Source organism: Muscardinus avellanarius, assembly GCF_963383645.1.
Source record: "Muscardinus avellanarius genome assembly, chromosome: 20".
In the NCBI taxonomy this organism is placed as follows: Eukaryota; Metazoa; Chordata; class Mammalia; order Rodentia; family Gliridae; genus Muscardinus; species Muscardinus avellanarius.
The window spans coordinates 19,223,572-19,244,050 of NC_137806.1; the positions used below are offsets into that span (position 1 = coordinate 19,223,572).

Sequence of the window (20,479 nt, forward strand, 5' to 3'; positions counted from 1 at the left end):
GTGTGGCATTACCTGAGCTGTGCGTCAGGATGGGCAACTTGGAGAAAATGGATAAGGGGCTGAGAGGGGGTATAGAAGCGGGGCCATCAATTAAGAGGCCATTGCCAGCCAGGTGTGGTGGCACACACCTGTAATCCCAGTACTTGAGGGGCTGAAACAGGAGGATGACGGGTTTGAGGTCAGCCTCAGCTACATAATGAGACTCAGCAACCTAGCAAGACTCTGTTTCCAAAGCAAAAATAAAAAAAAAATAAAAAAAAAAAGGTGCGCCGGGCGTGGTGGGCACGCTTGTAATCCCCGTGCTTGGGAGGTGGAGATAGGAGGATCGCACCGGTTCGGAGCCAGCCACGCTGGCTTAAGAGACCCTGTTTTCAAAAAAAAAAAAAAAAAGTATAAAAGTAGGTCTGTGAGTGTAGCCCGGAGGTAGAAGGGTTTCCAGGAACCCCAGTACCACCAAAAAATAAAAATTAAAAAAAAAGTTTTAAAAGTAAAAGGTGCTGGGGGTGTAGCTCAGAGGTAGACCACCTCTGGGTTCAATCTCCCCTTCCAACGGCCCACAGGACTGCTGCAAGCTCAGGTAAAATGCAAAGAGAACAAAGTAGAGGTGGCAGAGAAGGACAAAAGTGGATGGATTTGAGAAAAAAATATCAGAGAAAGTGGCACCAACAGGAAGCCAGACCCCGCCAAGGACATCTCCACCACCACGTGGTCAGGGCGCGCCTCCCCTCGAGTGGGTCACGGGACCTGTGGGCTGGAAGGGACCTGAATGCCCATCAGTACCATCAGCCACCTGTCCCTCGCAGCCCCAGCCAGGGCCCGGAATGGAAACCTTCTGCCTCGCTCTCTTTGAAGAAGATGGAGCACCATGCAGGGCGGGGAAGAGGGCTGGCTGTGCTCAGGGGCTCAGACCTGCAGGGCATCGAAAACCAGGAGCGGCCGAGGCTCCAGGTGTGGTAGGAGGGCTCAGCTTGTCATGCTTCTCCCACGCGGCCTCTGAGCAGAGGAGGTGTCAAGGAAGACTGCAGATCTTGGGCGAAGGGCAAAGTCTACCATGGATTAAACACTGAAAACAAAGACTGAATAAATAGCTGCTTCTCTTTGCTCGGAGAACAGAGTGCTGTATTAACTCAGGACTTAATTCTGGAGAGAGTTTCTATTTAATGATTTTGTAGGGCAGGCGGTTGACAGTCAAGCTGAAACAGATATCTACCTAGGCCCTGTTGGATGGTGCCCCAGGAGGTTTCTTTTTGTGAGATCTCTGTTGTCCTAATAAACAGACACTTCCCTAAGGATGGTCGGCAATGCTCAGCATCTCCAGTAAATTTCTCAGAAACTTGGGTATGACCGGCCTTGTCACAGGCTTTCCTGCTAAAGCTACATTTTCCTCTTTCTTCCTATGTCTTTCTATTTATATCTTCTATCCTAAGTCACTAAGACCCATGATGGGTGGGTCAAGGCACAGATGCTCCCTTGGGAAATAGGCCGGGCCATTCGCGTTCCCTCTGAGCTACCAAGGCTCCGTCTTCCCTTCCCCATTTGCCTGGCTTTCCTTGTCCCTGAACCTTCTGCTTCTGAACTTCCTGGTCCTCCATCTGAATTTCTGCCTCCCCGTAGAGGCCCACCATCAGCAAGGTCCTGACTCATGGGCCAAAGCCCAGCCGGCAGCCAGGGGGTGGCGGTGGCTGTGGTTTGGAAGGACGCGGCCTCAGGGCCGGGCACCTCCTCCATCCACTGGTCCACTCTCGGTTTCCTTTGCTCTAGAGCATCTGCTAGGCCAGCTCTTCCTACTTCCTTAAAGTTCTCTTTGTCCCCAGTTTCAGAATGTCTCTTTCTTGCCATTTGTACCATACTATCTGCAATGACTGAGGCACAGACATAGGAGCAGAGAGAAGCAGTAGGCGTTTTATTTTGCCTGGGATTTTGGGGTGTACTAGGGATTGAACCCCAGGCCTCATGTACTCTAATGAGCTACACCCCCTCCCCAACATTGACTCATTTTGTGTGTATGTGTGTGTGTGTCCAGCACTGGGGATTCAAACCAGGGGCATTCTACCTCCAAGCCACAACCCCAGTCCCGTTTTATTTATTTTTTTAACTTAATTTTTTGTGTGTATGCATATGTGTGTTGCTGGGAATTGAACCCAGGAGCATTCCACCTCTGAGCTACACCCCCAGCCCTGTTTTATTATTTTTATTTTTAAACAAGGTTTCATTAAGTTGCGGAGAGAGCCTCACTAAGTTGTTGAGGCTGGCTGCAAACCTGTGATCCTCTTGTCTCATTCCAGTTATATTTATTTATGTATTTATTTATTTTTGGTGGTACTGGGGATGGAACCCTTCTACCTCCGGGCTACATTCCCAGACCTATTTTATATTTTATTTGGAAACAGGTTCTCTTAAGCCAGCGAGGCTGGCTTTGAACCTGCGTGATCCTCCTGTCTCCGCCTCCCAAACACGGGGATTACAAGCATGCGCCACCACGCCTGGCGCAGTCCAGTTATATTTATTTTTAATTTAATTTAATTGTGAGAGGTACTGGGGATAGAACCCTGTGATAGTCTACCTCTGAGCTACACCTCCAGCCCTATTTTATTTTATTTTTAAATTTTGAAACAGGGTCTCACTAAATTTTAGAGGGTCTCACTAAGTTGTTGAGGTTGGCTGCAAACCTGTGATCCTCCTGTCTCAGCCTCTCAAGAACTGGAATTACAAGTGTATGCTACCATGCAGTACTGGGGATGGAACCCAGGGGCATTCTACGTCCAAGCTCCACCCCCAGCTTTTTTTTTTTTTAAACAGGGTCTCACTGAGTAGCAAAGGGCCTCGCTAAGTAGCTGAGGCTGTCCTCGAACCCGGATCCTCCTGTCTCAGCCTCCCAAATGCTGGGATTACAAGGGTGCACCACCACATCCGGCTTTTTTGTTTTGAAACAGGGTCTTGCTAGGTTGCTAAGAGCCTCAGTACTTGCTGAGGCTGTAGTGAGACGAGGATTAGGCACAGGCCACCATGCCCAGCCTTGAATCACTTTTGTCCTGAGCAATCATGTCTATGAAATCACAGGCTGAATATATGAGTTACATCTTTCCAAGGATATTAAAATGAATATTCAGCTATAAGAAGGAAATGTTTCTCCACGGACAGTAGAAACTCACCCTCGCATATTCATGAAGGACTTTCAGGTCTGAGAGACCAAGTCACAGGCAACTGGAGCCACTTCAAGGTCATATTTAGGGAAAGAACATGATCGGGTCTGCCTTTGATAAATTATTATCCAACAGCACGAATCACTTTAGGCTGATGGGAATGCGTGAAGCGGCCAAAACATGGCCAACTGGGATCGCAGGGATGGGGACGGGACAGTGGAGGGGCGGGTCTGTATGTGAAAATCATCAAAGTGAGCCGGGTGGCGTGGCGTGGCGTGGCGTGGCGTGGCGTGGCGGCGGCGTGGCGGCGGCGTGCACCTGTAATCCCAGCACTTGGCCGGCTGAGACAGGAGGGCTGCGGGTTAAAGGACAGCCTCAACAACTTAGGGAGACCTTGTTTAAAAATAAAAATAAAAAGAGGTGGAGGTATAGCTCAGAGGTAGAATGCCCTTGGGTTCAATCCCCAGTACCACCACCCCGCAGGAAAAAAAAAATCAAAGAGGCAAAATTGACTGACAGTAGGGGCAGACAGCAATAGGGAGGAGGTGGGTACCACAGCCAGGTTCTAGTGCACGTGATACAGGAGATACTTGCCTGCTAGCCAGGAGGGGACACGGAGAGGGCACAGGTTTGGGGAAGGTGGGGTTGGAAGGTGATGATTATTTAGGTCTGGAGTATGTTGAGTTGGACGTGTTTGTGGAATGTTTCTGTAAGTACCTGAATGCATGTGGGGGGCTCCGAGGATTTCAAATCCTTTATGGTCATGCTATCCACAGAAATGGGACAGGAGCCACATATGCCACCTTAAATACTCAAGTAGCAGGATTAAAAAGTAAAGGAAGCCAGATGTGATGGCACACATCTCTAACCCCAGTACTAGGAGGCTGAGACAGGAGGAGTCCTGGTTTGTTGACAGGCTCAACAACCTTGTGAGGCCCTCTGCAACTTAGCAATACCCAGTTTCAAAATAAAAAAACAAAAGCAGGGCATGGTGGAGCATGCTTGTAATCCCAGCATTCGGGAGGTGGAGACAGGAGCATTCTCAGTTCACAGACAGCCTCAGCAACTTAGCAAGGTCCTTCGCAACTCAGTGAGACCCTGTTTTAAAAATAAAAAGACTAAAAAATAGGGCTGGAGGTGTTATTCGGAGGTACAATATCCCTGAGTTCCATCCCCAGTATGCCAAAAAAAGGGGGGGGGGACTGGAGTAGAATGCCCCATGGTTCCGTCCCCAGTACCATAAATAAGTAAGTAAATAAATAAATAAATAAATAAATAAATAAAATGGGGCTGGGGGTGAAGCAGAATGTCCTGTGTTCAATCCCATATACCAAAAATACAAAAGAAAAATAAGAGGTTGAAAGAAAGAACCAGCAGATGACAGTATGAGGTGGTTTGGCCCAAGACTATGGGCTTTGAAGCCAAGCAGAAGGAAGTGCGCACACACACACACACACACACACACACACACACACACACACAGCACACACAGCTCACGCTTCAACCCTGGTCTCGCTGCTTACCTCTGGGCCCTGTGACAGAGCTGGTAACACCGTGAGCATCCCACCTCCCTACCTGGAGCTGCAGGGCTCACCCCCAAAGTTCTGAGTCTTCTCCAGTTCCGTGAAGGGACAGCAGGGCAGCTAACATCCCCAGGCCATCCTCAACCCAGGAAGGATGGAGGAGGCCCCCCAAGGCCTCCGCCTCCCTGCCTGCCTGGGCACACCCCCAGGGAGTGCACTAGTTTCCATCGCTACTGTGAAATCACTGCAAAGTCCCTGGCTTGAATCGACATGCCCCCCGGCAGGTGGACGGAGGTCTGCCTGGATCTCACTGGGCAGGTCCAGGTCCAGGCATGGGTGCCTTCCCTTGAGGAGGCCCTTGGGGAGAGCCGGCTCCCTGCTGCTCCCTCCTGCCCCGCCCCTTTCTCTACCTTCAAAGCCCTCAGTCTTGGGCCAAACCTTCGCATGCTATCCTGCTGGTTCTTTCTTTCAACACCCTCTTCCACTCTTTTTCTTTTTCTTTTTTTCTTTTTGGTGCAGGGGATTGAACCCAGGGCATTCTGCCTCCAAGCTACACCCCCAGAACCTTTTTATTTCTTTTAGGTCTGTCCCTCAAGAGGGTCTTGCTAGGTTGCTGAAAGTCTCGTTAAATCACCAAAGCTGGCCTCAAACTAGGATTACAGGCACATGCCACCACGCGGGGCCCTCCCTCCCAGTCCTGAGGTTTGTACTTAGCATGGGGCCACCCAGGTAACCCAGGGGGTTAGCCCTAGTTTAGACTCTGCTGACTAATGTTTTAGTCCATCTGGAACCCAAATCCCTCTTTGCCTGGTGACATAGCATGTCCTCGGTTCTGGGACACAGATGTCCTTGGGAGGATCATTATTCCAGGGAGTGAGGGTGGAGCTGTTCTCCCAGAATCCTGCAGGGCTCATCCCTGTGGCCCAGGAGGATAAGCTACTCCTTAACATTCTTTTGACTTTCACCCTTCCTGGTAGCATTCTGCCCATACATTTCCTGGGCTGACTTCCCAAATTGACTGACTCCCTCCCCCCTCCCCAATCGTCCAGCAGGATCTGCCTTGGGGGAGCCAAGATGGCGATCTTAGGCAAGTTGCTTGGCCAATCTGAGTCCTAGTTTCCTACACCAGGAAAGGAAAATGCATAATGCATAATGAGGCCTAAGGCAGAGAGAGAGAGAGAGAGAGAGAGAGAGAGAGAGAGAGAGAGAGAGAGAGAGGAGGAGAGAGATCCTAGGTTTGAATCCAAGGTCATGCTGCATCTGAGCTACACCCCCAGTCCTATTTTATTTCTTTTTTTAAAACAGGGTCTCACTAAGTTTCTGAGTGCTTTGCTAAGTTGCTGAGGCTGGCAGTGAACCTGCGATCCTCCTGTCTCAGCCTGGGCCACGGCACTGGGCTCTGCAGGAGAATCCTGAGGAAGCTTGTGAGGCTCTTTGTACAGAGGACACACAGTCAGTCCTCCAGAAGGTGGAGCACTGTTGGAGGGATAGAAGCCAGGGCACAGGCTGGGCCAGCTTGACCAGAAGGCAGTGCTCCCTCTGAGACCCTGAGGGACAGAGCAGGGGGGTGGGCCTGCGGGGACTCAGAAGGTTTCCTCCAACGTCCATTTGCTCCTCGGGGCATCTGCTCTTGAATGAACACACATGGGAACAGGCCTTGGGGGGAATGGAGCTTTGGAGACGATAGGATTTTTTTCTTTTTGTGGTGCAGAGGATGGAACCCAAGGCCTCGTGCATGCTAGGTAAGCGCTCTACCACGGAGCTACAACCCCGACCTTCAAAGATTTGAGCTGTCAGAAAAGCCCAGCTGCCATTAGGGATCACAGATCAACACGGGTACAACCTCTGAGTGCTGGGTTTGCTCTAGTCCAGCAGAAGGAAAGAGAAGAGGGTGGAGAGAAAGGACCTCGAAGGCCAGGCTCAGTGGTGCATACCTGTAATCCCAGCCCCTTGGAGGCTGAGGCTGGAGGATTGCAAGTTGGAGGCCAGCCTGGGCAATTTAGCCAAAGTAAAAAAGGTGACAGCTGGGAATATAGCTTAGTGATAAAGCACCCCTCTGTTCAATCACCAGTACAAAAGAAGGAAGGAAGGAAGGAAGGAAGGGAAAGACTTTCCTAGGGCTGGACACATGGAGGTGGACATGGTCAAAGAAGTGAGGCTGTGAGGTCAACTGTGGGATCTGGGCCTGACTGGAGGAAAAGGGGCCCCGCTGGGAGACGTGACCCTAAGAGGTAAAGTGTAGGTATCGGGTGTAAAGAGGACCAGATGACAAGGTAGGAGGTGGAGTGTTGACATTTGCGATTCCAGGGCTGGGAAAGCTCACAGTGCAGCCAGAGTAAGAGCGGAGGCCAGGCATGGTGATCCTAGTGCTTGGGAGGCTGAGACAGACCGCAGCAGCATCACGGGGGAGAGGCCAGTCTCGGAAACTTAGTGAGACCTGTTTCAAAATAAAAAAATAAAAAGCTGGGCGGGTAGCTCATGGGCGGGTAGCTCAGAGGTAGAATGGCCTGGATTTATTCCCAGTACAAAAAAAAAAAAGAAAGAAAGAAAGAAAAAAGAAAGAGAGTGGAGCTGATGATCACAGACTGTCACTGCCTACTATACATTAGTCATGGTACAGACACCCCTGCCCGCCCCAGTGACAGAGCAGGGGCCACTTTTGAATAGTTGTAACTCAGATCAGCAGGGGTGGGGAAACCACATAGCAAGAGCCCTGGATGAGAAAGGCAGTCGGAAAGAAAAGTCCAGTCACCCAGGCTGCTCTAGAGGGCAGAATGTGGGCTCAGAACGTGCAGGTTCAGCTCCTCTGGGCCTCGGAGGAAGCGGCGTTCTCAGGAGAGTGCTTCTTCCTGGAAGCAGCCGAATGCCCAGGGAGTCCGCTAGGACCGGTTCTTAGCACTCCTTTCCCTCAACATACACCACAGACCCGCTGGGTTTCCTGTGACTGCCGCCACAAAGGACCGCAACTGGGCGCCTTCAAGCAATAAAATTGTCTTCTCTTGTTCTGGAGGGTGGAAACCGGGTGTCGTGGGGCTGCACTCCTCCTGAGGCCTGGGAAACCCTTCCTGCCTCTTCAGCCTCTGGTGGCAATCCTTGTAGCATCCTGTCAGGGTCTTCACCAGGCTCGCTACCTCCTGTCCCTGCCTCCAAAATCAATCTCTCTCTCTCTCTCTCTCTCTCTCTCTCTCTCTCTCTCTCTCTCCTCTCCCTCTCCCTCTCCCTCTCCCTCTCCCTCTCCCTCTCCCTCTCCCTCTCCCTCTCCCTCTCCCTCTCCCTCTCCCTCTGCATTACTGAGGACTGCGTCCAAATCACTCTACCACTGAGCTGTATCCTCAGCCTGTTTAACTTTTTTTTTTTTACTTATTTATTTTTGTGCTAATGGGGATTGAACCCAAGGGCATTCTACCTCTGAGCTACACACCAACCCCTATTTTTTTTTTTTTTTAATTTTGAGACAGGTTCTCACTAAGTTGCCAAGGCCCTCAGTAAGTTGCTGAAGCTGTCTCTGAACCTTCAAACCTCCAGTCTCAGCCTCCCTAGTAATGGAATTAAAGGTGTACACCACTGCCACACACACACACACACACACACACACACACACACACACACAGCTATTCATTTACTTATTTTGTGGTACTAGGGATTGAACGCTGGGGCATTCTATCTCCAAGCTACACCGCCCCCCTCAGCCCTATTTTATATCCTTTATTTTGGAACAGGGTCTCACTAAGTTGTGGAGGGCCTCAGTAGCTGAGGCTGGCTGCGAACCTGTGACCCTCCTGTCTCAGCCTCCCAAGTACTGGGATCACAAGCGTGCGCCGCCACGCCCAGCTTCTTTCTTTCTGTTATATACTTTTATTGGTGCATTACAGCCTCATAGCATAATGTAAATCATAAAGCTGGGCGTGGTGCTGCACGCTTGTAATCCCAGTGCTTGGGAGGCTGAGACAGGTAAGTCCTAGTGCTAGTGACCCACATGCACACAGCACTGGGTGGGTCCCCTGGCTCCCTCCCCATGCCCCTCTGCACACAGGGTGTTGAGATGGAGCCTGGGATTCTCACGCCTGTACATGCTGATGGAAATAATCCCCTCACTGATCTCCCCCACCCCTCCCCTCCCCTGGACCACCTCCTGGCTGCACGGAGTTCCCCTTTATCTGGAGTCCCTCTGGCAGCCAATTGCTGCCTAGCTTCCCTATGTGAGTGAAAACACATGTCCCTGTCTTTCTGTGACTGGCCGATCTCGATGACCACCATCTTCTCCAGGCCCCTCTGTTTTCCTGCAAGTGACAGGATTTTGTTCTGCTTTATTGCTGAGTCGAATTCCACTGTGTGTATATCCCATAACTTAGTAATCCATTTATCTGTTGATGGATACTTAGGTTGGTTTCATAATGTGACTATTGTAAATTGTGCTGCCATAAACATATATAAAAAGGTGTTGCTGTGATTCTCTGACTTCCGTCCCTTTGGAGTGAAGAGTGATATAGCTGGATCTATTTTTTTGTTTGTTTGTTTGTTTGTTTGTTTTGGTATGTGTGTGATACTGGGGATTGAGCCAGTACATTGGGGGTGAGATGTTCTACCTCTGAGCTACACCCTCAGCCCTTTTTTATTTTTTATTTTGAAACAGGGTCTTATTAAGTTGTAAAAGGCCTAAGTTGCTGAGGATAATCATGAACCTGTGATCCTCCTGTCTCGGCCCCCTAAGTACTAGGATTACAGGCGTGTGCCACCACACCTGGCTAAAACCCTGTTTCTAAATAAGGCCACACTCCAAGATAGGGGGTGAGGCGTCAATATCTCTTTTGGGGAGGACATAATTCAACCCATCATACCTGCTGAATGTGACTTTTCTTTTTGCAGTACTGGGGATGGAACTCAGGGGCTTTCTACTTCTGACCTACACCCCCAGCCCTATTTTTAATTCTTTATTTTGAAACAAGGTCTAAGTTACAAAAGGCCTCATCTGCCACCCCATGATCCTCTTGTTTCAGCCTCCCAAGTATTAGGATTACAAGCATGGGCCACCACGCCCGGCATGAGTGTAACTTTTCAAGTGTGGCTGGTAAACTGGCATTTTTCATAAGACTCAGTCGGTAATGCATCCCAGGGCAGTCAGCAGATCCTGACACTGTGAGGAAGGTGGCTCCCCAGAGTGAGGTCTGGTGAGCCCCTGGGGAGGACTGGACAGCTTGGTGGAAGACAGTGACTGCGGAAGCAGGAGAGCTAGGCAATGCAGGACAGGGGCTCGGTGGAGGAGGACAGGAGCAGGGATGAGAGGCCGCTGGATGACTTGGGCCTAGGGTGTAGTGTGGGCATAGTGTAGATCCGTGGCTCAGTACTGAAGAGCTCCAGCCCAGCTGGCTGTAGGGAGGAAGTGGGTTCTGGGGTCCTGGGGACACTTGCCCTACAGACTCAGCAGAACTCAGCCTCTGGCTCACCTAGCCATTCTGTCTCCGCTTTCTTTTCTTTTCTTTTTTTTTTTTTTTTTTGGTGGTGGTACTGGGGTTCCTGGAAGCCCTTCTAGCTCCGGGCTACACTCCCAGACCTATTTTATACTTTTTTTTATTTTTGGAAACAGGGTCTCCTAGCCAGCGCAGCTGGCTTCGAACCTGCCTCCACCTCCCAAGCGCGGGGATTACAAGCATGCGCCACCACGCCCGGCTCCACTTTCTTATTCTACCTCTGAGCTACACAGAGGCCCTGTCTTATTTTTAATTTAGAAACAGAGTCTCGCTAACTTGCTAACAGAGTCTCGTTAAATTACTGAGGCTGGTTTCAAATCTGTGATCCTCCTGTGCCAGCCTCCCAAGTCCTGGAATTACTGGTGTGCACCACCACGCTGGGCTGGCTGGCTTTGTTTCCACTTTCTGCAGAGCTCTGTCCAAGGTCTCTTTCCCTTTTTTCCTGAACCCTTCCTCTGAGTTAATCCCACCTCTCTCAGAAGCTGCAGCCACCATTGATAACATAGGGCACCTAGAACTGTATCTCAAACTTAGCTTGTTTCTCAGTTACCTGGAATTTCTGGCAAGCCTGGAATCTAACATTTCCCACACTGAACACGCTCCCAAGCTGGTTTGCCTCTCAGGAATTCCGATGTCTACCGTCATCATGACCCACCATCCTCCCAATCTAGCAATCTGGGGGTCCCCTGATGCTTCTTCCTCTTCTTTGCACACATTAAATCACACCAAACCCTTTCCTGAGGCTGCATGGCCCTGCTTTTAGTTCACGTGCCTCTGGTGACTTCACTAATATAACAACCTCTTGAACATGGCCCTGGTTTCTCCTCGGGGACAGTGTGTCCTCCAGCGTGGGCACAGAGCTTAAATTTAGTGTGAGGTGCAGCTCTTCACTTGCCCTGAGTCACCTTTTCATCCATACTCAAAATCTTTATGACTTTTTTTTGCTTAAAAAATAATAAAAGATAGCTGGGCAAGGGGATGCATGCCTGTAATTCCAGTCCTTGGGAGGCTGAGACAGGAGGATCGCAGGTTCACGGCAGCCTCAGCAACATAGCTGGATCTTCAGCACCTTAATGACACAGTTTTAAAACTAAAACAGTGCCAGTGCCATTCTGTGTGTGTGTGTGTGTGTGTGTGTGTGTGTGTGTGTGTGTGTTACTGGGGATGGAACCCAGAGGCTTTCTACCTTGAGCTACACCCCCCAGTCCTATTTATTTTTGTTTTGAAACAGGGTCTCACTAGGTTGGTAAGCATCTCATTACTTGCTGAGGATGTCCTCAAACCTGCAATCCTCCTGTCTCAGCCTCTCAAATCCTGGGATTAGATGTGTGTGCCACCATGCCTGGCTAACATGCCACTCTTACTAGTCACAAATTTTGATGTTTAAAGGTTCATGTTGAAGGAATAATACGTAAACTTGAAACAAAGGTATATTAACTTTTAGAGGAGCATTGTAACTGATAAAACATTGTGAATGGAGTGAATCTGTTGAATAAATATCTTTGATAAAGTTCTCGTGAATAGGCAAAATGTATTCACTAGATTTCTATGTAGTGATCTGCTTTAATTTTGTAATCTGTAGACCTCAAAATACTTAAAAAAATAAAGTTCATTCTTATCCCTTTGTGTGTATGAGTAGTACTAAGGCTTGAACTCGGGGGTGTTCTATCTCTGAGCTACAACCCTAGCTCTATTTATTATTATTTTGGTGGTACTGGGGATGGAAGCCAGAGGCCTTCTACCTCTGGGCTACACTCCCAGAACTATTTTATATTTTATTTGGAAACAGGGTCTCTTAAGCCTGAGGCTGGTTTCGAACCTGCACGATCCCGTCCAAGCGAGGGGATTACAAGCATGCGGCACCACGCCCAACTCTAGTTCTTTTTTATTTTGAAACTGGGTCTTGCTAGGTTGATGAGAGTCTCACCACTTGAAGAGAATGTCCTTGAACCCATAATTTTTGGTCTCCCAAATTCTGGGATTATATGCATGAGCCATCATGCCTGGTTTACATTTAGAAAAATAAAACAAAATAAAATAGGGTTAGGAGACTAGCTCAGGGGCAGAATGACCCTGGGCTTAATCCCCAGTACCAAAAAAAGTAACATTGTCCAAAATGCAACCAATTAAAAAATTTAGAGGAATAAAGGTATCTTTATATCTCCCCCTCCCCCGATTCTGGGGTCCTGGTGATTGTGTGTACCTCTGTGACCTCTCTCCAGGAGGTTCACAGGCAAACCCAGGGTTGTCCACCAGATTCCTGTCATCTCACACAGGTCTAACCGTGCACACGGAAGAACTCCGGTGCTGCCACTTCTTTTCAACTTACTGCAGGGCCATGGAGAAAGAGCACAGACAAGAGGAGCCTGCGGGCATCCAGACTTAAAGGTGGGAACACTTGTGCATGCAACCCGGAGATTAAAACCCCAGGAAACGGGAAGGCAAAAATCTCAAGAGGGAAAAGGACATCTGTGTCGCATGAAAACCTACAAGCACACATAAATCCTAATCCCCTTATCTCAAATGGTTCTGTCCCCCTAAAACTTGGAGAATGCTGACCCTAGCCCTGAAAGCTTAGTGGGGCATTCCTCTGTTCTGTTCAGGTTATTTTGCACTGAGGACTGAACTCAGGACACCCCCCACACACACACTTTTTAGTTGGGAAACGGGGTCTTGGCTAAATTGCTGAGGCTGGCCTTGAACCTGAGATTACTCCCGTGTCAGCCTCCTAAGTAGTGGGACTACCGTGTGTGCCACCATGCCTCTTGCTCTGCTCGGTTTTCAGGGAACCCGTAAAATATGTCCTCTTTGCATGCACAAAGCATTAGAAAGTCCCAAACCCGAAAAGTTAATTTTTCGAGGTGAAGCTTGCATCAGATGTCAAAGCACACATCGGATGAGGCTGCCATGTTTCCTGGGTCACCCGAAAAGCAAACGATGTAGGTAGAAACCTGAACATCCCCCCCCCCTTTAACCTTTCTTCCACGCACATGAAACGTGTAAGAAACTTTGCGGAGCCTCTGCACGTGCCCGGAGGCTGCAGTGAACTGGTGCCCGGCTGAACAATGGGTGCGAGAGACGCTGGGAGCCGCCGGCAAAGAGCGCGCGGGTGGAGCCTCTCCTAGCGGAGCGGAGGGGCCTCCGCGCGGCCCGGGCCTCCCCGCAGACCTCCGCGCCGCCATTGTCCTCGGGCGCGCTCCGCCGGCCGCGCCCGGGAGCGGCCACCGCGCCCAAAGCCGGCGCGGCGGGGCCGGGCGCCTCGCAACTTTTGAAATGAATCCCTCTGCAGGAGCCTCGGCCCCGCCGCTCGGGCCGCAGCCCCCTCCCTCCCCGAGGCCAATCACCGCCGCTCGGGCCTCCCCGCCCCCGGGCCGCACGCCGCCGCCGCCGCCGCCGCCGCGGGTGGCCGCTCCGGGCTCCGGGGCTCGCGGCTCCCGGGCGGCTCTCCGCGCCTCCGCCGAGCGGCCTTTTTATTCAGGCGCCGCCGAGGGAGCCCGGCGCGGTGCATTGTGGGAGCGCGGCGGCGGGGAGGCGGAGGCGCGGGCGGCCGGTAAGCGGCGGGCCGGGGGGGGCGCCGGCTTAAAGGAACCGGGCCGCGGCGGCGGCGGCGGCGCCAGGCCCCCGCGGGCCCCGGGCCCGCCGCCAGCGCCGCCCGACGGGGGCCGGGCCGGGGCTCGGCGGGGCCGCTTTAAAAAGAAGCGCCGCCCGCCGCCGCCGCCGCCGCCGCGCGGCCGGGCAGGAGGGAGGGGAGCGGGGCGCGCGGCGGCGGCGGCGCAGGGGTTAATCCGCTCGCCGCCGACATCTTGGCGCCGCGGCGGCGGCGGCGGCGGCGGCGGCGGCGGCGGCGGCGGCGGGCGGCGGCGGGGTCCCGGGCGGGCGCCGCCGGCCTCCCCGCCCCCACCGCCGGCCCCGGGCCGCGCGCTCCCCGCCGCCCGGACCGCCATGGCGCGCCCGCGGCGCCCGCCACAAAGAGCGCGGCCCGGCCCGCGGCGGCCCGGGGTCCTGAGCGCCCGGCCCGCGCCCCGCGCATCCTGCATCCCGCGCGCGCATCCTGCATCCCGCGCCCCGCGCCCCAGCGTGCCCGCCGCGAAGGGGTTAAGCGCGAGCTTTAAATATTCATGTCATTGTTTTAAAGGTGTAAACATGTGGCTCCGAGATCGCGGGCGCCCGGCCTCCCCGGCAGGTTGCGCCCCTTCCCGGAGCAGCGCCTCCCGTCCCCTCTCCGGCCCCCGCCCGCCTCTCCCCCCCACCCCGAGAACGTGTTTTAAGTGTTTAAGGTCGGGGTGGGAATCTGTGTGACTTGTCTTTCTCATTCTGCTTGGAGTTTGTACAAAACTGCGGAGCGCCTTCTGCATGTAAGGTGTTGGAAACTTTTTGACCCCCCCCCTCTTAAAAGTCTGGGGAAATATTACATTTAAGAGGAAGTTAGTTCCCCAGATTCCCCTCCCTGGGCCTTTCGGTCTGGGCGGGAAGTAGTGATTGAGGGTAGGAAAATAACTGGATGCCTCGTGAGTTGGATTTTTTTTTTTTTTTTTTTTTTCCTGGTAGGGTTGAGGCAGTGTATTTGGAGGAAAGGAGTTTGCTGTTTTGTTCCAAACCTTTCCAAGTCCGACCGGTGTTAAGACTTTTTCCAAACTCCAAGATGGCTTCAAAATTTGCATCTCTTTAACTTGCTTGGCTCTTCTCTTTGGGGGGCAGGTTGTTTTCTTGGAATGGTGTTGGAAGGCTTGTGCTTAAACCGTTGTAGGTTTCCCACTGAAAGCAGTACTCATCCCAAACATGTTTTTGTAAAACAACGGTCTGGATTACTGCCCAAACTCAGGCTTTGTTAAATTTATTTTAAATGAGCGATGTGCTTCCCCGGGGATGGAAAACTCTATAAATGGGAATTATGTTCTTAATCATAAATTTTATAGGGGAAACTGACCCTAAAACTTGGGGTGTCTGTAATTCTATGCCCAATAAAGTATCAATCTAGAGGTTTGTAAACCCTAGGAGCACATGTTGTTTTTTGCATTAGCGGGAAGGCTTCATGCTAAGAAGGGGCTTGTTCCAGAAACTTTCGGTGGTACCCAGTACCATAAATGCTAGTGATTTTGTAAGGTTTAATTTATTGTTTTACCTGGGTAATGAAATGGTAATGAGCAGTAGCGTATTTTGTCAGTGATGTGTATACTAGTTTGTTGGGCAGGATGTTTGCTTTCTAGGAAATAACACTGCATTAAAACATCAGAGAACTTATCAAGCATACTTGAAGAACACAGACCTTACTGTGTTAAACAGTCCTTCAGGTTTTTAAAGTTAGGTCCATTAGCGAGACCTCTTATTAGTTTGTTAGTTTTGGAATGTGTCGTGTATATTTCAGACTTTTAAAGGGAAATGTGTTTTCTAAACCTAGGATTTAGGATCTCGAGGAATTTCGTCAAGTGTATTTGCAGGAATGACCTCCAGTTTCCATTCGGTATTTTTCTGTGTGAGATAGCAAAAGGTTTTCCAGAAATGTCACTTTAACTAGGACCTCTACTTTCTAAACCGTAGCACTTCCAGGTTGACTCACACAGGGGTTAGCAGTGTTGTTCTCATGATATTGCACCTTTGGGATTAATTGTTCAGGGGGCATGGTGTCATACGAGCTTCTGTCTTGGGTCTTCAGCTACCATTACAACCATTACAGCCCAGATGTCACATCTTCTGCAGATATGGGTGATGGCATAGACTCTTTGTTTGGGCTGGGAGTTGGGCCGATGGTAAGCACTGGCTCTCTCACTGAGCTACATCCCAGCCCCACTGTAGACCCTTTTAAAATGATTTATTTCAGCTTATGCATCACTGATGATGTGGGCATTATGCCCCCAAATTTTCGTTTCTCTGTGTCCTTGGTGATTTCAGCTCTGTAGCACATACTTTTCCGTAGCTTGTATTCGCTTGGTTCTTGGCATGTATCTATCAGATTTCTGATTTTAAAGGTGTCTTTGTGTATTGGTGATATCTAGGTGGATCAGAAGTAAAGACCGCAGCTGACCAAGAGAGAGGGAGGGGAGGGGCTCGGCTGTGCGAAGTGTGGGCCCCAGAACCATGTCTACGCGGGAGTCCTTTAACCCGGAAAGTTATGAATTGGACAAGAGTTTCCGGCTAACCAGGTTCACTGAACTGAAGGGCACAGGCTGCAAAGTGCCCCAAGATGTCCTGCAGAAGTTGCTGGAATCCTTGCAGGAGAACCACTTCCAAGAAGATGAGCAGTTTCTGGGAGCCGTTATGCCAAGGCTTGGTATGTAAGCCACTGTGTCTTTGCTTTACAATCCAACCAGACTTGTAATGGTTTTTTGGTTTTTGTTTTTAATTTTTTTGTGGTACTGGGAATTGAAGTCTGGGCCGCTCTTCCTCTGACCTACATCCCTCCCCCCACTTTATTTTGAAACAGAGTCTCACTAGATTGCTGATAGGCCCACTAAGTTGCTGAGGCTGGTTTCAAACTTGTGTTCCTCCCATCTCAGCTTCCCAAATACTGGGTTTACAGGTGTGTGCCACCACACCCAGTTTCTAACAGTTTTTAAACCATGGATTATGCAATTGACATTAATACAGTAAAAACATTTTTATCTTTAATTTTCTAGTTAGCTGAGAATTAAGCAAAAATTATGTCTTTTTCCTAAAATGGTCCCTGAAATGCACGCATCCTCTTCGTTGCCTTGGGGAAGGCGCCGAGTGCAGAGCCTCAGAATGGCGCTTGGGTCGCTGGGAGGAGTCGGGTCCCTTGCAACACCTGTTGAAAAGCTGAAGGAGACACTGCTTCAGATGCGGAGGACAGACTGGCTTAGTAGTGTCCTTGACCCCGGGGTGCCATCTGGAGTTGAGGGCAGGTTTTTATCTTTACTAAATTTCTCATGTTAGTGGTTTTTTTCTTTTCCCAAGCACAGAGTTCAGAAGGAGAATTTGTACTGTGGGAAATTGTTCATTAGTGTTTATTGTGTGGCTTATTGAGTACATGATGCAAGACCATGATCACGTTGCTTTGTGTTTAAAGCTCATTCTGGGGGATTGAATATTCTGTTGTAGAGTAACTTGATTAGCTTTCATATATAAAATTTTTATTTCACTAATTTTTGCCTATTATTTTGTTGTAAAGTTTTTGTCTTAACTTACTTGATTTGAGTCTGAAATATTCCCTTCCCCAATATATAAAGCAGATAAAAGCAGAGTTGCTTTGGTTGGAGGAAGGAAAATTCACATTCATACCCTCCCAGTGGCCTGCAGGGCTTCCCTGAGCTCAGTTTGAAGACAGTTCCTCTCCTCTAGCTCATGTCTAAGCTGTGGAGAAATAACATGACCGGTTTCTCAGGAAATGAGAATACATTTTTAGATAACAGCACCAAGAAAAATAAGCCACCTATAGCTACTCAGAGGCTGAGGCAAGAGGTTTGCAAGTTCTAGGCCAGCCTCTGCAACTTAGCAAAACCCTACCTCAAGATAAAATAATAAAAGAGCTGGGGACTCAGATCTGCAGCAGAGCACCTGCATAGCAGGTGCCAGGCCTTGGGCACCACAACACTTAATGATCAAAGCAAATTAAATAAAAGTCTAAAGCAGGGTATGGTGGCACGTACTTGTAATCCTAGCACTTGAGAAGCAGAGACTGGAGGATTGCAGCTTCGAGGACAGCCTCAGCAATTTAGTGAGGCCCTCAGCAACCTAGTGAGACCCTGTTTCCAAACAAGAAATAAAATCAGTCTGGGATGTCGGTTGTAGGTAGAATGCTTCTAGGTTCAGTTCCCAGCACACCAGTACACCGCAGGTGCATGTGCACCCATGCACACACAGTCTATGGATAGGGCGATAATTCCTATTCATAGCATCTCTGTTGGTCCTGAGCCCGTGAGCCTGCCATGTGTCCCTCAGTGCCTTGATGTGGGCGGGATCACGGAGCCGTCCAGCAGCCTCTGAGGCCCATTCTGTGGGACAGAGTTGGGTCAGGACCTGGATTTCAACTCTTCCATTCCTGCACTCACATACTGCTTGCCTCCAGGTTTCTAAATCCAAATGGATTGGGACTGGAAAGGAGCTGCTTTGGCCTTTTTTTTTTCTTCTTCTTTTTTGGTATTGGGGATGGTAGCCAGGGGCATTCAACCTCCGAGCTACACCCCCAGCCCTGTGAGACCTCAGGGTCTCACTGAGCTGCAGAGGGCCTCACTAAGTAGCTGAGGCTGTGTGAGAACCGTGATCCTCCTGTCTCAGCCTCCCAAATGCTGGGATTACAGGTGTGCGCCACCACGCCCGGCCGGCCTTAATTTTCATCAGTGTGAGAAGGGACCAATGGCTGGCAGATAGGGAGGAGACGGGAAAGAGCATATAGAAGAACACAAGGCCATTAGTCTGGTCATAGTTTTTGAGAAGTAAATGAAACTGGGAGTTGTGGAGCATGCCTTTGGTCCCAGTACTTGGGAGACTGAGGCTGGAGGTATGCAGGTTTGAGGACAGCCTGGGCAAGTAATGAGACTCTCATTAACCTAACAAGATCCTGCTCAAAATAGAAATAAAATGGGGCTGAGGGTATAACTTGGCATTAGAATGCCCCTGTGTTCAATCCCTAGTACCAAAAAAAAAAAAAAAAAAAAAAACCAAAAGCAATGAAACTTGGAGCTTTTCCTAGAAAGACACATCTCTTCAATTTGCATTCATGGCACTCCCAAGCGATCGGCACACCTCCATGTGACAAGTGAGTGCCAGAAAGAGAGTAGGGACACATCCTGCAGGAGTGGAGTGCCTTCACACCGAAGTTTACTCAATTGGAGGTAGTCCACGTCCCGCCAGTCACATACCAGATACTGATGTTATTTGTGTAAGTTACTAACCCTCAGGTTCCCAGTCTATAAAATGGGACAGTAATCATTATTATTTGAGATTGCCATGAGTACCAGATATTTTCTGCATGTATACCCTGTATTTGTGTTTTTATACATAAAATGTGTGTGCATATATGTATGTATATACACATACATACATACATATATGTAATGTTTTCCTATTTATATAAGTTTTTTTAATTGACTGTCATATTTCCCTGATTGGTATTAATTGAAGGGTGAACCAAAACAGCTTTTAAAGATATACATACTAGCTGGACATAGTGGTACACTCCTATAATCCTGGTACTTGGGAGGTTGAGACAGAAGGATCACAGGTTCGCAGCCAACCTCAGCAACTTAGCAAGGCCCTCCACAACTTAGTGAGGCCCTGTTTCCAAGTAAAAATGAAATAGAAAGCCGGGTGTAGTGGCTCATGCTTGTAATCCCAGCATTAGGAAGGCTGAAAGTGGAGGATCACAGTTCACGGACTACTCAGCTACTTAGTGAGGCCCTCTGCAACTTTGTGAGACCCTGTTTCAAAATAAAGAATAAAAAGTAGGGCAGTGGTTATAGCTTGTAGGTCAAATGCCCCTGGGTTCCATCCCCAGACCCACACACACAAAATAAGAAATAGAGTTGGGGGTGCAGCCCAAATGTAGAATGCCCCTGGATTCAATTCCCAGTACCTACCCCCCCACACACACACACACACTACACATACTAGGTATATCCTAAGTAAAGAAATTTTGACATAAGTGTGTCTTAGAAACTGGTATGTCTTGTCTGGTACCTGAAGCTATCAGGTAAGGATTGCTGCTGGTAGTATGTGATGAGATGGGCTGTTTTTCTTGGTTAAGGGATTCAGTCTTGCAGAGCACCTGGATTTCCTGGTGCCTACTAGTGATTTAACGTAAGCTTCTCAGTCTGGGGTGCACACACACACACACCTGTCCTAGCGTCTTCTTTCCTGCTTGCACTCTACCTGGACTGTCTTTTCTTTCCGTTTCAAACTCATCTCAGGCTTATCCTTCTCCTTTCCTTAAAATTTGGAAGGTGGTTTCTAAACCAATCACTAGACCAATGTTGTCCAAAAGCAATATGATGTAAGCCACATGTGTAGTTCTAAAATTTCTACTAGTCAAATAAAAAAGGTGACATTAGTTCTACGTTTTATTTACCCCAGTATATAAAAAAGAACCTTTTCTATACATATGGAACATTGATGAGATATATTTTCAGTGCTATATAAAGTCTAGTGTCTGTTTTGCCCTACAGCACATCTCAGTTTGGAATAACCATATATCAGATGCTTAATAACCCCGTGTGGCCAATGGCTACCTTTGGAACAGTGCCGGCCCTCATCCCAGTAGATCTTGGTGTCTGGATGGTGGAAAGGAGAATGTGGATACTTTGAGCTGCTTTTTAGCCACAAAGCATATTCAGGAGTCTTCAGTTACGCTGAAGAAGGAACTGGCTAGCTATAGAAATAAAGTCCTCTACAA

The 20,479-nt window shown here is 49.5% G+C and overlaps 1 protein-coding gene across 5 annotated transcripts in view; it reads left to right on the forward strand.

Annotated features, from left to right (window-relative positions):
• Nucleotides 1-16,209: 16,209 nt before the first annotated feature.
• SEPHS1 (selenophosphate synthetase 1) overlaps nt 16,210-20,479 on the forward strand; it is a gene marked incomplete at both ends in the record, with an annotated part of 22,755 nt that continues 18,485 nt past the window's right edge. For 4 of the 5 annotated variants that reach the window (XM_080717023.1, XM_080717024.1, XM_080717027.1 and 1 more), the window contains one exon: nt 16,210-16,402. In XM_080717023.1, coding sequence (XP_080573149.1) covers nt 16,210-16,402 — 193 coding nt within the window. The remainder of the gene's footprint in view (nt 16,403-20,479) is intronic. The other variant, XM_080717026.1, reaches the window with a different exon arrangement.